General features: G+C 37.7%; 1 protein-coding gene across 10 annotated transcripts in view; it reads right to left on the reverse strand.

Annotated features, from left to right (window-relative positions):
- Positions 1 to 15,897, reverse strand: part of FERMT2 (FERM domain containing kindlin 2) — a 79,329-nt gene continuing 63,432 nt past the window's right edge. For 6 of the 10 annotated variants that reach the window (XM_026698746.2, XM_026698747.2, XM_087922443.1 and 3 more), the window contains 6 exons: positions 13,510 to 13,616; positions 11,494 to 11,715; positions 6,403 to 6,423; positions 3,913 to 4,037; positions 3,020 to 3,161; positions 1 to 1,777 (listed from right to left, as the gene is read on the reverse strand). In XM_026698746.2, the coding sequence (XP_026554531.1) occupies positions 1,604 to 1,777; positions 3,020 to 3,161; positions 3,913 to 4,037; positions 6,403 to 6,423; positions 11,494 to 11,715; positions 13,510 to 13,616 (791 nt within the window). In that variant the 3' untranslated portion in view covers positions 1 to 1,603. The remainder of the gene's footprint in view (positions 1,778 to 3,019; positions 3,162 to 3,912; positions 4,038 to 6,402; positions 6,424 to 11,493; positions 11,716 to 13,509; positions 13,617 to 15,897) is intronic. The other 4 variants (XM_087922445.1, XM_087922446.1, XM_087922444.1 and 1 more) reach the window with 1 other exon arrangement.

A 15,897-nucleotide genomic window follows, 5' to 3' on the forward strand; every position in this document is an offset into this window, starting at 1 on the left:
TTAAATAAAAGATCCAACCTTTATTTAAAATACAATGCATTTGTACATATGTCTCGGACTACTAAAGACAACACTGATTTTATCCCTTGGTGTTGGGGGGGTTGGGGGGGTCCCTGGGGGCTAACATTAATCTTAAAGTGAGACACCCCCCCCATCCCCAGACTCAGGCAACAAAGTAAATTGTTGTTAAGGGCTTTGTGGCACAGCTGTAACAAAATCACAAACTTAACTTACATGAAAAATATACTGTAAGGCTAATATATTTGATACTATTGCGATCCCTCCTACTTTGGCTTGTGAGGCTAGCTTTAAAAGAAAAACCTGTACACATTTATAAAATTTGTGTTTTTCTTTTTACATTAGTTACATAAACAAAACAAAAAATCTTATACTTCATAGACCTTTACTTCATATTGTTATGAAAAGATTTTGCATATCATCTTAGATAAAGAGTGGCTATGCTGGTGAATACTAAAGGTGTTTGTAATACAATATAGTGTTAAAAAATACAGAGGACAGGAAAGAGCACAGAAATGATTATCAAAGAGAAAAACAGATACATTTAGAACCAAATTTGCCAGTATTTCTCAAGGCCACTCAGGCTAGTTTTTACGAAAAACCTTCAGGCTCCCGTAACAGACCTGATTATGTCTTAATCATTCAAGTTGGTGCTTCCAGATGTCCTAGACATCAACTCCCAACACCCAAGTCAGAACGCTTGGAATTCTGAGAATCGTGGTACAGAACCTCTGAGGAACAGCAATATGAGAAAGGCTAATGTAGTGTGAAAAAACATATGGGATAAAGGACGCAGTCCACCAAGCACCATGATGCATAGGAGAGCCCAGGCACAAACCCCATTAAAATATATGGGGAGGAGAGGATGAGGGGGAGGGTGGGAGGGTGGGCGGGGGAAGAAAGAGAAAGAAAGAGAAAGAGAGGAAGGAAGGAAGGAAAGAAAGAAACAAAAAGAGGAAGGAAGGAAGGAAGGAAGGAAGGAAGGAAGGAAGGAAGGAAGGAAGGAAAGAAAGAAAGAAAGAAAGAAAGAAAGAAAGAAAGAAAGAAAGAAAGAAAGAAAGAAAGAAAGAAAGAAAGAAAGAAAGAAAGAAAGAAAGAAAGACCTTCCTGGATTGCACTCCAAAAATTCTACCTTAAACATAGGAAGGAAGAACACATAATTACAATATATATAAAACCTCATAAAACATGCATTAAACATGATAAATACACTTCATATAGATTAGGCCCTGGGTATCTAAATAGTTAAATGGCTTTATAGTTTTAATTTTGTTTTAAAAATGATTTGGTTAGCTTACATTGTCAGAAATTAACCTGATCAGCCCCTCATTTTGCTGAGAGAGGGGAAAGAGGCACAAACTTAGGCATGGCATGAGCTGTGTTTTGGTTTTGCGTAGCAGATTAACGGAAGCGCTATTTAGCGCAGGTAAAAATGTATCTGCTAATGCAAGTTTCCATAATTAAAAAAAGAAGATACACTTCAAGCTTAATTTGATTAAGCAGCATATTTCCAAGAACAGCTTTTGAGTTAAATATTAATATCACCATTTAGTTTATGACAGTAGAACAGGCAGTCTCACCCAACTCACACCCAGCCGCTGGTCAGCTTGTAGAACATCTCTTCATCTAAGCTTTCATTCTGATCTTTTGCACGCGTGGACAGGAAAATGTAGCCCCCAATGAACTCATGCACCACTTTGCAATCCACTTCGGTACAGATGAAAGAAACTCGGACGTCATCCGCAAATTCTACAGTCACCTAGAAGTGCAAGAAATCCAGGAAATGTTTTATAAAGTTGCAGTACTTTCGCTAAGTTCACACGGAGATAAGAATAAATATACTACAATAAATATAAACTCAGAACAACTTCTGTTCTTGTTCAACCTGAAGAAACAGAGGAGGATTGGTGTCTGCAGCTATCAATGTTTGCCAAGATATTTGAACTACCAAATTATAGTTAACATTAAATTCATGTCCATTGTATATTGATCAGATCATGGCACTGAATGATGAATGAAAGTTGGTGCTAAGCAAGCCTACCCAGTATGAATGGCTGAGGGTGCTATATAAAGCCTGAAAAGGGACCTTATTGTTTTCTGAATACTAGAACAAGAATGAAAGTTAAGAAAGTTTAATAGCAGGGGAAACTGCAGCCAGTGCAACCTAGCAATTGAAAAGGAAATCCTTGCTTTGAAACTGACTTTTAAGTCTAGCCAGTTCTTTGAGGCTCCCGTTTTACAAGATTAATAATGTTGGATTAGTAAGATATGTTCAATGGCATGTTCAACATTTGAAATGCTAAATGCTATTATGTTATATAGCTGATGTTATATAGCTGAACGTAGCCTTTTGGATTCCAGAGGTTATTGTAAATTACAGGCAATTCATTTGACTATATCTTTTCTTATGGTTAGCAAGCTGGAAGGATTTTGAGCAGCTTTCTATTTCATTATTCAGCTTTCTTATCAAGGGAACACCACAGCCTTCAACAAGACACAAACTGATTAAATGGTCAGATCATCAGTTAGTAAGCGCTGTTTCAATGGGTCACATGAATTCTTTTATCTATCAAGTTCTGGATTTTCAAAATGTTATCTAAGAGTGTGATATAAGAAGGTCTTTCTTTACTTAGAACAACACCGCTTTTTGTGAGTTGAGAAAGTTCAGGATGTTATGTTCTTCTTCCCATTTCTTTCAAAGAAACAAAACAAAGGCCCCACAATCAGTTTCACAATTAAGAGAGGCTACTGACAGATAAGAGGTTGGAAAGAAAGAAAAGAAAAGAAAAGAAAAGAAAAGAAAAGAAAAGAAAAGAAAAGAAAGAGAGAAAGAAAAGAAAAGAAAAGAAAAGAAAGAAAGAAAGAAACCACCAAAGCCTGAAGGGCAGAAATACTATCTCATAAACAACTCTTAAACAACCTAAACCAAAAATTTAAGTTAACTGAAATATCTCACAATTTCAGCATGCCCAGAAAACTTTGCGGGAAAGGCCTTGCTTACCATTTTGATTTCCCAATTCACATTCCACTGTTTCATATTGCTGAACCGCCATGTCTTGATGGCATCACTGGTGCTAGCATCCATCCGTATCAGCCGGTTGTAGGCAATTCCAATAAGTTCTTCCTTCTTACCGCCTTGGAACCTACATTATTGCATGTTACAAGGAACCTCTTCAGCAATGTTTTACTAAAGTCCCCAAATGATAAGGCATTCAAGAATAATTGGTCTTCTCACACATCGATTCCTTGTGTGTGCATTCACATGACCTTGCGTGACTGTGACAGGAATAAGTCTTAAGCAAGCTTTCAGCTTCTACATGACTAGTTCTACCTTGTTTCTGCATTAATGATAACAGGACTTATTAGTCAGCCTCATACAGAGATATTAAGGAATCCCTGCTTTACTGTATGTCAACCCAAGATTTTTGCTTTTTAAAATAATTTTTGTCAGACCAAGATGTAACAAGCAAGCTCCGGTATGGTTAGACGCTTGGGGAATTTTTAAACATTTGACTTTATATCTTACATATACTTGCTGTCTCAGAAAACCATTTTTGCATTTGAAAATTGGTTCCCTGTAAGATTACTCAGATCATGTACTATATTACCTTTTATTTTAGTAATTCTTGTAATAGACCGTTTATCAATTATTTTTAGTTTTTTTAAGAAGATAAAAAGTAACATTTTCCCCTTCATTCAAATTGGAATAGTGAAGCACCTGTTACTTGCTGTGCAAAACTAAATACCTGTGCACCCAATTCAATACTTGGATTAGCTGTCATGACTCAAGGAATCTCAGCCTTTAGTAACAGCTCACCCCCCCACCCCCCCACAAATGATAGCACAAACATTGACACATGGAATTTTTGGCTGGACGTTTATGGAGCCACAAACCTTGCAATAAAGTGTGTAATGCCGAACTCTGGTAAGGACTGCCAAGCTTGAATAAATCTCATTTTGGCTTCAATGAGGCTCATCTGAGCGACATTCTGATGGGCCTCTAAGATCCGGGCAGTGATCTGTAAGGATGGACACAGAAATACTTGAGGCAACTGATCTGAATTTTAGATACAATTTATAAAGGATGGGAAGGGAGGCAGAATGAAGGGAGAGCAGTACCAAGAGAGAGAGAGAAAAAAATGAGGCAGGAATAAGAGGTGATTCGATACTATTCAGTCCCCCTACTCCACTAACTTTAACCTGTGAAACACATTTTCTATCTTCTGTTAACTGTCAGTTTAAGACTAACTGGAGAACATTTTTTTCTATATGTACTTTTCTTAAAACTGGGGCTTATCTCAGGTTCCTTAAAACATGGGATGTTTAGAGGAACAGTTGAAACATTTATATCTCTAATGTGAAATGGGAGGAAGAGGTTTCATGGGATGGAGAACTATCTGGGATTATGCACGTTTAGCTTCTCTTCCTTCTAATGAGGAATTGGCCTTAATGTACCAAGATATTAGACTTAAACTACAAAGATCAGCTATATGCAGAATTAGAACTACAAAAATGGCATGATAGTTGAAAGATAATGTATTCCCTACAGCAAGCAAAACCACACCTTTTAATAACAAATTTGGCAAGAATTTGGCTTCCTGAATGTTATTTAAAATATCAGGAAAACAAATTATTTTCTCATCACTTGAATTCAGAAGAAATAACTGTGTGCATGCACATATGTGTTTCTGGATTCAAACAGGAACCTTGGGCAAACGTATGCTGTCCCCTTTCCTTTTCCCTATAACTGTGTTTGCCTCATACACTGAATCACAAACAGCCAAAGATATTGTAATCTAGCATGTGGTTAATCAAGCAAACCAAGAAAATTAGACGTCAGGCAACTCATGATTATAAGTTCATCGAAAAAGTAGCAAAGGCCAACAGTCTGATTCTTCCTCCTATCCATTCCTTTTTATCCTTTCTGTCCTAATCCATAAAAATCCCCCATATAAATGCAAAATGCATTTGAAGAAAATGTTTTTTGTGGTAGATGGATAAATGGGTCGGTGGGTATGCATCTACTCTTCATTCATTCAAAAGGGTATTAATGCACTGAACAGGTTTTCACTCACCTACAAAAAAGAGCAAAGACTTCTTAACAAGTAGTACAGTATGACCTGGCAAAGAACCTTCTTTTCCAGCAATAATTATTACAGGAGTTGGTCTGGATGCTTTGCTCAAAATTGGGATTTCTGTCCTGAGGCATGTGAAGTTTGCTCATTGTCAGCCTCCTGCCTTCTTGGATCCAAGTAGGAAAAGGTTGGCTTCATCTTCTATAATTAGAGCTCTTCCTATTCTAACTCTTGCCTGCCATCTGCATCTCTGGTTATCATAAAGCAAGATATAGATAGGCATGCATTTACCACATTATAATTTAGTAGGGTTGCACGTGTTTGATTCCTAACCACAAAATGTTAACTTTTTCTCTTCCTCTGTGATGATTTTTAATCATGTTTTTTTAGTCTATTGATTGATTCTATCCCCTGGGTTAAGACTTTAAAATTTAATGTAGATTAAAAATTGTTAAAAGCACAGAAGAAACCACGGGAGATATATAAGCAATGTACTGCAGAAATAGAAATGGCTGCAAATTATCGTTAGTTCCTTTTAGGTTTTCTGAACTTAAAACTGTTGCATTAGAACTGTTCGTTTTTCACTGAACTGCTCAGCTAGAATATTAAAAATACAGTGGCCACTTTTCCATCAGTCTAAAGCAGGGGTCTCCAACCTTGGCAGCTTTAAGCTTGGAGGACTTCAACGCCCCAAATTCCCCAACCAGCTTACTGGCTGGGGAATTCTGGGTGTTGAAGTCCTCCAGGCTTAAAGTTGCCAAGATTGGAGATTGCTGGTCTAAAGTTCTATCTAGTTGGGTATCCTATTCTCAGCAGCAACCGACTAGATTAATGTAAATGATTCACATAAGAAGGATATGATAGTCAAAAACTTGTTCTCTACCAGTTATTATTTAGAACTTTGCTACCTCTGAATTGAGCAGAATTTGTTTGCAGATAGCACTTATTAATTATGTTATGCCCATTATCACATCTTGCACTAGGATTTCTATAAATTAATAATTCAATATGTGAAGAAATTTATGCCAGGGTACAGAAAGAAGTTGAGACAAGAAGGCAACAAAACAAAAGGTGCATCACATAAAAAAAACACAGCACACTTCTGTCCCAGAAGAAAAGATTAGTAGACATTGTTCAAGGAAACCAGGTAATTCCATTATGTTTTATTTACAACATTATGGCCCAATATTACTCCAAAATACTTATTGCTCAAGATATACTTTGTCTCTTGATATGCATCTCTACAAGGTTATATTAATAAAACAGCAAAGTCTTCATGCTTGTTTATTTTAGGTTTACTGTCACTTACCAAGTCTCTTATATAGCCTGGCTGCAGAGGACAAATGCGAAGAAAAGAAAAGGAAGCAGAGAAAAAAAAAAAAGCAATCAGAAAAATGGCATTAAAGCAAAGGAAGGAAAATGTGCAAATTATCAACAGTGAAACCCATTTTTTTTTAAAAAAATTCCCCAAATCTTTCATGGGGAGAAAAAGTAGCAAGAAATGAATATGAAAATGGAAAAACATGTGGGGGAGGGGGAAGCAAAAAGAAGCATAGCAAGATGCCGATTCCAGGTATGCTTCCCTAACTCAGTTCCTCCAAACCACCCTTTCTGCCTTGGCTACTTGAAGATGGATGGCAAGGCTGGCTAGGGAATTCTGGGAATTGAAGTCCACCCAATCTTCAAGTGGTCAAGGTTGAGAAACAGATAATTTGGACTCCATTTCTCATAATTTCCATCCAGCATGGTTATGATGGTTCTTGATGGTAAGAAATCGAGATACCATGAAGTTGGGGAAGCTGCCCTAGAATATCTGAAAGCAATTTGGGTCTCTCTCCAAGTGACAGCCTCTTAGTGCTTATCCTGGTTAACTTCATAGTTCAAATAGAAATACAAGAATAGAGTAATATGGACAGCCCTCAAATCAGAAGAAAATAAATTTCAGTTGAATTATCGGTTATTTCCTGATTAATATAACACACGTTCGTGGATGAACCAAAATTCGGGAAAAAAAATATTCCATAATCAAAGTACAACCTCTAAGCATTTCCAGAGAGTAGCCATACGGGTTGGTTGCAGGAAAAGACACAGAAAGTTTTGTAGCACTGGGCTACAGAGGCCTGTTAATAATTATATAAAGCATCAAGTACAATATAATGACGGTACTATACCCAAAAAAAGAGGGAGAGGGAATAGCAAAAGTTATGAACAGACATATGTCCCAAAATTGATTGAAAGTGGGAAATCAGAGAGAAATTGAATGCAAACAATTGCATTATAGCTTATATTTATATAAGAATCATACTTGTTACTTATGTGACTTATAAGCATTTGTTTAGTGACCACTGAAGTTACAACAGCACTGGAAACAGTTAGTTATGACCATTTTTTACACTTACAACTATTGTAGCATAAAATTCGAAATTCGGGTGCCTATTAACAGACATGCATTTAGGATGAGCCTCAGTGGGGCAGTGGTTAGAGTGCAGTGCTACTTCTGCTGACAGCCAGCTGCCTGCAATTTGGCAGTTCGAATCTCACCAGGCTCAAGGTTGACTCAGCCTTCCATCCTTCCAAGGTGGGTAAAATGAGGACCCAGATTGTTGGGGGCAAAAGGCTGACTCTGTAAACCGCTTAGAGAGGGCCTTAAAAGCACTGTGAAGTGGTCCAAGTGCTATTGCTATAGTCGCACTGTCTCAGGGTCATAGGACCACCATTTCCCAGCCAACTTCTGACAAGCAAAGTCAATGGAGGAAACCAGAGTTGCTTAACGATCACGTAATTCACTTTAAAAACTGAGGTGATTCGCTTAACAACTGTGGCAAGAAAGGTCCTAAAATGGGGCAAAACTCACTTAACAAATGTCTCACTTAGCAACAGAAATTTTGAGCTCCATTGTGTGTCATGGGTTGAGGATTGCCTGCATTCAGTAGAAACAATAGAGAAATTTCTTGGCTCAGAATAGGCAAAAGCACATTAAAAAAAGGCTCATCTTTCATTGGTCCGTATATTTTTACATCAGTGGACCACTAGTCTGGAAGCAGCAACTGATCATTTCTTGCTTCTGAATGTTTCCTGCATTCTACAAATTCCAACAAAAGCAGATTTCCTTCATACCATCACACTGCCCCCATGCCACATGCGTGTGTGGGAATAATAATAGTGCCATGGCACAACCTCCCAGGTTTTCTTAAAGGAGGTAATAAACACTTCATTTAAATATCCATGCACATGCACACACACACAAAATACATATAAAAGTGCCAGAGAAATGACCACATATCTTAGTGTGTGAATTTGATTGGTCCTTGCACACTATAAAAATCAGTAAAACCATTTGTAAGAAATGAAATTTATTGCATTCAAGACAAAGTTGTTGACAATATTATATTCAAGACAACAACATGATTATTTTCAGGAGATTGTTACGAACTGAGCTGAATTAAACCACTTATTCCACTAAATTTTTCCTTTAATGCCTAAATATATTGTTGTAACATTAAATTACATTTTTACTTTTGGCCATTTCTTTTTTAAAATTCAAGTACTGTATCGCATACTGATACGATAATTTCATGACATAAATAAAACATGTAACTGTTTTTAAAAATAACGTCGGTCAGCAAGTTAGCAAATTAGGTCATAAAGAAGTCTGAGGGAAAAAGACTCCCAAGGAGAACTATTTACTTTATTCTTCAAATAATTGATCCAAGATCAAAGTTCATTTTTGACACAACCTTTTCAGGCTGCCTGAAAGGACAGAAGTCCTGCCCGTTCTCCAAATCTCTTACAAGATTGTAAAATCTTATAGCTGAAGATACTTATATACTCTCAGGATGCGACTGTGGAGCCTCACATGATTTTGGTATTTAATGGTGCCTAATGTCCCTCTCTGAGGCAAATGGGCAGTTCAAAAATGTGAAAAGTAAATAAAGTAACGGACTGGACACTCTGCTACTGAACTGTAGTGCAAGCAAAGCTGCTCACAACGAGTTATTCCACAAGTAGGAAAGAAGCTGGAGAAGAAAGATTCCTTAAGACTTCATCAACAAATCTGTATTTGGAAGAGCAGAGGAAAAAACTGTAGTCTAGTATATTGCCTTTTATCACTGATTTTTCATTGAGTAAGTATACCAACTGCCTTTCATTGATTCCCCCCGCTCCCCCAACATAGGTCTTTATCAATTGTGTAAAGTATAATTATCATACTTGGAACAGATACGGAGATTTCAAACAGAGGAGAAAAGTCACCTAGCACATGACAATTTTGTGTTTCATGTTAAAGAACCCTGAAGGACTGTCTTGTAATGTATATGGAATTGCTTTCTGAATCAGCTTGAACCAAAAAAGAAGGACTATTGTGAGGACCAGAGCAGAATTGTTCAGAATTTTTTCAGACCAGATGAAAAATAATGGGTTTAAATTACAAGCGATAGATTTTGGTTGAACATCAAGATTTCCTAACAAGAAGAAGCATTAGACAACAGACAGACTGTATAAAGTGGTGATGGGTTCTCCTTTGTTGGGAGGAGGGGCTTTAAATAGAGGCTGGATGGTGGCCTGTCAGGGATGCAGTGGCTTCCTCTGCTCTGAAGGGATTGGAACAGATCACCTCCAAGATACCTTGTAGCCGGGTGTTTCTCAGACTCAGCAACATTTAAGATGTATGCACTTCCAGAATGCCGGCTGGGGAATTCTGGGAATTGAAGTCCGTATATCTTAAAGGTTGCTGAGGTTTAGAAGTACTGTTCTAATCCACTCTGTGTTTCTGTTAAGATTGAAAATTCAACCAAATCAATTAGCTTGATTTGAATATATGTTTATGAGTTCCTATGTAGGAAATGTATTAAACAGCAAAGCATTTTTTCCCCAAATATACGGTGTTAATTAAAACTTTCCAGGCCTGCAGACAAATTTCCAAGCCCATCCTGCCCATCCCAACGTGGCTCATCAATTAAAAGAGTCAGTGCCTTGTATTCGAGGGAGCAGACCTTCTCTGGTTCTTATGGCTTGTAATTACAGGTCACTCTCAGGAAAAAAAAATCAACGAAGCAGTGGCAGATTGGGACAATCTCTTAGTGATAAGAGCAGTACCAGCAAGTCATTTCAGTTTTGGGATCAATGGATTTGGGCTGCAAAACTCCAGGTGATTACTAGAGGGCAAGAAAGAGTTGAAATTGTTTGCATCTTATTGCTACCATCTAATGATCAAAACTGGCTGCTGTGCTCCCTCAGGCCAGTTTTCACCTGTTTCATCCATCCTGTTTCATCCTGCCTACTAAATTGCTCTATGGGTGAAATAAACAATGGGTCCATGACCAGAAGATAGTTAAAAACCAACAAAATACGAGACTGAAGGTGTAACTTGGGGGTCCCAAGGTTCCCTCCACCTCTTACTTGATCCCATTTTTCACACCACAGTAGGAAAATCAATGTAAATAGTGCCTGAATTCACAGTAACCCATAAAGGATTCTTACCCCAGTAGGATTATAAAAATTCTAAAACAGCAAGGAAAAAATCAATAATCACTGTATAATGGTTGTAACATGAGTTCCTAGCTCAAAACTCTGATGTCATATAGGATATCATTTTGATAGCATTCATTTCACTCTTTTAATATATGTACTAGCCGTTTAGTAAGGCCAGGCTCTTTTCAAAGGACTTACCTTATGGAACCAATACAAAGTAATTTCAGCAATTAAAAATGCACCCTTTTTAAAAAAAATCAACCATAATTAAAGTTTTAAGGATACAAAAGCAAAGGGCAGAACTGTGTTTCTACCAAAAGGAAGAGTTAACGAATTTGTTTTTTAAAAGTGCTCTTAGAAGTGTCATGAAATAGAAAAATTCCCTTAGATACAGTTCAATTTTGGAACACTCAACAATTAGTCTTCAGAATGTGATCTTAAAGCACTAATGGTTCACAAATCCTTAATATAATTTGTGACAAAATTCAAAGACCAAAACCAATACTTTCAATTGAACTCCAAAATATACCACCAGTGTAGCTAATACAAATTAGTATAATTATGTTTCAGCAAAAAGGTAAGACATCACATTCCATAACAAATGAAGATTTCAAGCCATGTCCAAAGGTATCCCAACCAGATCGTGTTATAATGGATCACATAGTCCCTAGCTGAAATATAAACCAAACCTGGCAAAAGGCACCCTTGACTACTGAGGCCACCTTGCATTTCTACAGACAACAGTGGGACTAGAAAGATTCATAGATGAAGGATCTGAACCTTCAAAGTGAGTGGAAATTCTTTTCAATACCTAGACCTTTCTTTATCTGTTTTAGACCTGTTCTCCCCCATTCATCCACAATGTCTCCATATACCTGCACATTCACTTTTCATATAAAAGGTTCAGTAAAATATAATTCCAACTGAGTACCTGCTTGTTCTTATACTTCTTCAGGTATCTTGGAGAAACCAAGCATTCTGGATTAATGTCTGTTGTGATCTGCTCAGTAATTATCTGTGGATCTGGGTTCAGATGCTGCATTTTCAGAAAAGACAAAATGTTCTGGACTTCCAAATTATATGAACTATCTGCCATGGTTTTACCCTTGGAGGCTAGCCGACATGCTGCCATCCAGTGTGCATATTGTTTTTCCTGAAGTGTAAAAGAAAAAAAAGCACCTGTTAGGATGGACTCTTTGGCATATTTTATTGTGTCTCCACGGATACTGGAAAACTCTAGTCCCAAACATGTTAGAAGATGCACAGCCCAATCTTAGACACAGAATACATATGTCATATGTATAAGATAAAACATTCACTTGTTTATAAAGGTATTTTCAGATTGTGTTTCAAAACTCTTGCACTTAAATATTGATCCTAGTTAATCTAAACACCAAATTTATGCATCTTTTCAACTCTGATTTTGATTAGTACTGCAGATTTGGTGTGTATGTGCGCTTAGAATCATGTGATAAAATTCATGGTTCATAGCCAACCTTACATGGGCACAAATTACAGTTCAATATGAACATTTCATATTTTTTGCACAATATTCTCTCAAAAAGTGAAAACTGCTAAGAGAGCTACAAAACCCAAACAATATGTTGCACCATATGACGATAAAAACATTCAATCCCCACCAGTCCTTTCGCTCTGTAATTCCAGTCTTGTATTTCTGCTTTCCATTGGGGACTTTTGTTGGGGACAACATGGGGAAACATGGAGTATTACATCACAGGGCCTTTCATGGCATATAATGCTGGTTGTCACCTTTCAGTACTATATGCTTTGAGTCCAGGATACGTATTCTCCAACATGACCTTCTGGAGGAGGCTGATCTAAAGCCTGCTTTGTTCTTGGTACGTATATATGTCAGGGCCATTGGGGTCAAAGAATGACATGCAGATATCCATTTAACTAATGGTGTCTTAATTGCCTTTTAGAATGATAGCAGGGGGTATCCTTTCCTTTGGAGGCAAGCTGCTTTTAGGCAGATGACCAAAAGGACTAGCCTTCTCCTTTCCTCCTGGAAGATCAGGACTTGTCTAAGCTTGCATGTATTAGGCAGGCAGATGCTACCTGGAACTGATGGCTTTGAAACTAACTAGGGCCCGAACCATAAAGGACTTTGTAGGTGATGATCAATACCTTGAATTTTGCCAGAAAGCAAAGTGGCAACCAGTGTAACCTTCTGCAATGCAGAGGTCACGCTGCTGTACCAGCCAGTCCTGGTAAGCAGGGCAAAATAAAAAGGAAACAATATATCTATGAGTAACTACAGTCAGTGTCTAGGAAAGGTCATAATTGGCAGATCAGACAACATTGGCCCGATCCTTCACCTGCTGATAAAACAAATACAGCGAGTCCAGAAGGATATCTAGACTGAAAGTGCCATCTCACCTCAAGCTGAAAACTGAACTGCCTTGGAACAGACTGTAGATCAAGGGTCTTCAAACTTGGCAAGTTTAAGACTTGTGGACTTCAACTCCCAGAATTCCTGAGCTAACATGACTGGAGGAGGAATTCTGGGAGTTGAAGTCCACAAGTCTTAAACTTGCCAAGTTTGAAGACCCCTGCTGTAGATACTGTAGATAGGTCAGCCTATCTGGGCTTCAATTGGAGCCTGTTCCATCCATTCTCTCAAAGCCTCCAGCCCTAGGTCAAGATGTCCACTGAATCTCTTCACAGGGATATAATCCTCTCACAGATGATACTTTGCCTGAAATTGCTTCATATCAGGATTAAGAAGAATTAAGCTGAGTTTGCTATTAAGAAACCAACCCTTTTTATTACTGGCCCTGCTTATATTCTTCTTAACCATAATTGTCCATACAAGGCTAGTTTCAGATATCTGTGGATTCCAGGAAAGAATTGATGCACACTTCAGTTCTTGCTGTACAATCAGCTACGTCCAGTTGACTTTGGATGGCATTTCATATAAACTTACATTATCACAACGGAGCCAAATTTCATTCATGCCTTCAGCAACAGGAATAAGAAGCTTTATGTTAAATTTCTGGCCAGATATGTTGACGTCAGGAGTTACCTCACACCCTATAATAAAAGAAGATGTAAATATTATATATTTCATAAATATGATGGGACAAAAGGAACATATGGGTTGATTTGAAGCTATTTCTCTTTTTAGACCTGAATATCTTCCACCATTTCATTTTAAGACAAAAAACATACATTAACCTAGTGCTATTTGTTTTAATTAACAACATTATCAAATCTCTATTGCCTGAAATACATTTTTCTGTGTATTTGTTTGATCAAATTTACAGTATGTGGCTGCCCATTTGACAAGTGACTTTTAATGTTTAATGAATAAATTGCCCCAAATTGATAACTTGGAAACTTTTTATAATCCAAATCTATCTTTACTCATCATAGTATCCATTTTCCCCCAAGATCAGCACAGACATCCAACAAAATCGAAGCACTCAGAAATTCATAAGATATTTGTTCTTTTCACCTCTGAAGCAACATAGTATGGAAGATTTTCTATAATCTCACCATAAGATGGGAATTGCATACAAATCTCACCTTGATTGGAAACATTAGCTTTGTAACAGACTGAAAGGGCCCCAAAGGAGGTTCCTGATACCAAAAATACTGTAGGACTGGGTGTGTATCAGTCAGATCTGTATTCATTTGAATGCTGTCTTAAATGTTACATAAATGTTATATTGATCATGAATTCTTCAAATACACGAATGTGTTCCACTGAAATCAAAAGTGCTTCCAGAGGGAGTTTGAATTTAATTAGAATTTGAATTAAATGGGATTTTAGACTCTTTGGGGAATAGTTTCATCTAAGCAAAGTCCCTGTATAAGGGTATTATTATCCAGCTCAGTGGTCCCCAACCTTTCCGGCTCCGTGAACTGGCAGTGGTGGGGTGGGGGGAGGGGGAGGGGATGGTTACACGTGCAAATGGAGCTTCACAAAATCCCATGCTCACCTGCCGCTTGCATGGCCTGGTTCCCAACAGCCTGCAGACTGGGTTTGGGCCACAGACCAGGGGTTAGGACCCCCTGATCTAGCTGATTAGTCCTGTTCACAAGAACCAGTTATTAAACTGTCACCTTCATTACCACTAAGTTAGAAATTTATATTTTTCCAGCTTAGGAGAAGTTGGCTTATCTGGACCGAGAGGTCTGAGCTTGGCATACAGGACCAGGCTTGTATTTTTGAAGCAGCCAGCTTGTCTAGGCAGAGGAGGCCTCTTACTTTGGCCTCTCCCACTTTTTTGGAAAAGCACCTTTGGGACAACCATGACCTAGCTCAGGGGTCTCCAACCTTAGCAACTTTAAGACTTGTGGACTTCAACTCCCAGAATTCCTCTGGGAGTTGAAGTCCATAAATCTTAAAGTTGCTAAGGTTGGAGACCCCTGACCTAGATGATTTGAGAATCTCCATAGACATTATTCCCTGATTATTAACTATTTAATATGTTAACATAAGCATAATAAATTATTCTTGGAACTAGGAGCTGCCAAATCTAAACAGTACCCCTGTCACAGATCACTATATTTGGGAAGATAAAACTATTTTATCGTTCCTTCATTTGAGGTGATAGTCTACTAAATTTGGGAAATTACACCAAACGTAGGCCAGCATTTTTGAGGGCTACTCCATTCTATAGTCAAAACAAAATTAATGGATACTGGATAATGGAGACACAATGTTCAGTACAGTGATATAGGATTTTTTAATGCAACCTTTTATAAAGGATAATATTTTTTTAAAAAAATAACTCATTTTCTTGGAAACAATTTCAGCTTTATTTCAGCTCTCCCAGAATTCTTTTAAAATTCTGTCATCAACAGTTTTGTTAAAAAGCTCCGAAAAAGGTATTCCATGCTTTTCTCCAGTTCATAGTTATAGTCTGAAGTCATCTGGCAGCCTTTCTGTTTCTGCCTTGAAGGCTTTAAAAGAGAATGTCAGTAGTGCCTATTGCACAATCCATTAAACTGGAATAGCTTATTGTGGAATACAAACAGAGCTGGTAGCCAGAGGAATGTCCTATGCAGCATAAATTCCTTGTCCCCATCTGAATAAAGTTGTGTAGGCACATGTGTGTGTGCTCAGCACACTAATCCAGAGGGAGGAAAATATATTTTAAAAAGGATGTTCCATTGGGTGATAAAACATTCCTAATTTTTGAGCTAAAGTCACTTATTTGGTTCTCACTTCCTTTTTATTTGTACTTTGTACAGTATGCTACATACAGACATTATGCAATTAGGCAACATTTTGCCAAATCAAAGAATTCTGCATCTAGTTTTGCCATTAAACCATCAGCAGACCCCTTTGGGAGGGGTTATGCTT

The sequence above is a fragment of the Pseudonaja textilis genome, chromosome 1, assembly GCF_049901715.1.
Source record: "Pseudonaja textilis isolate UNSWEBS1 chromosome 1, rPseTex1.2, whole genome shotgun sequence".
Lineage (NCBI taxonomy): Eukaryota > Metazoa > Chordata > Lepidosauria > Squamata > Elapidae > Pseudonaja > Pseudonaja textilis.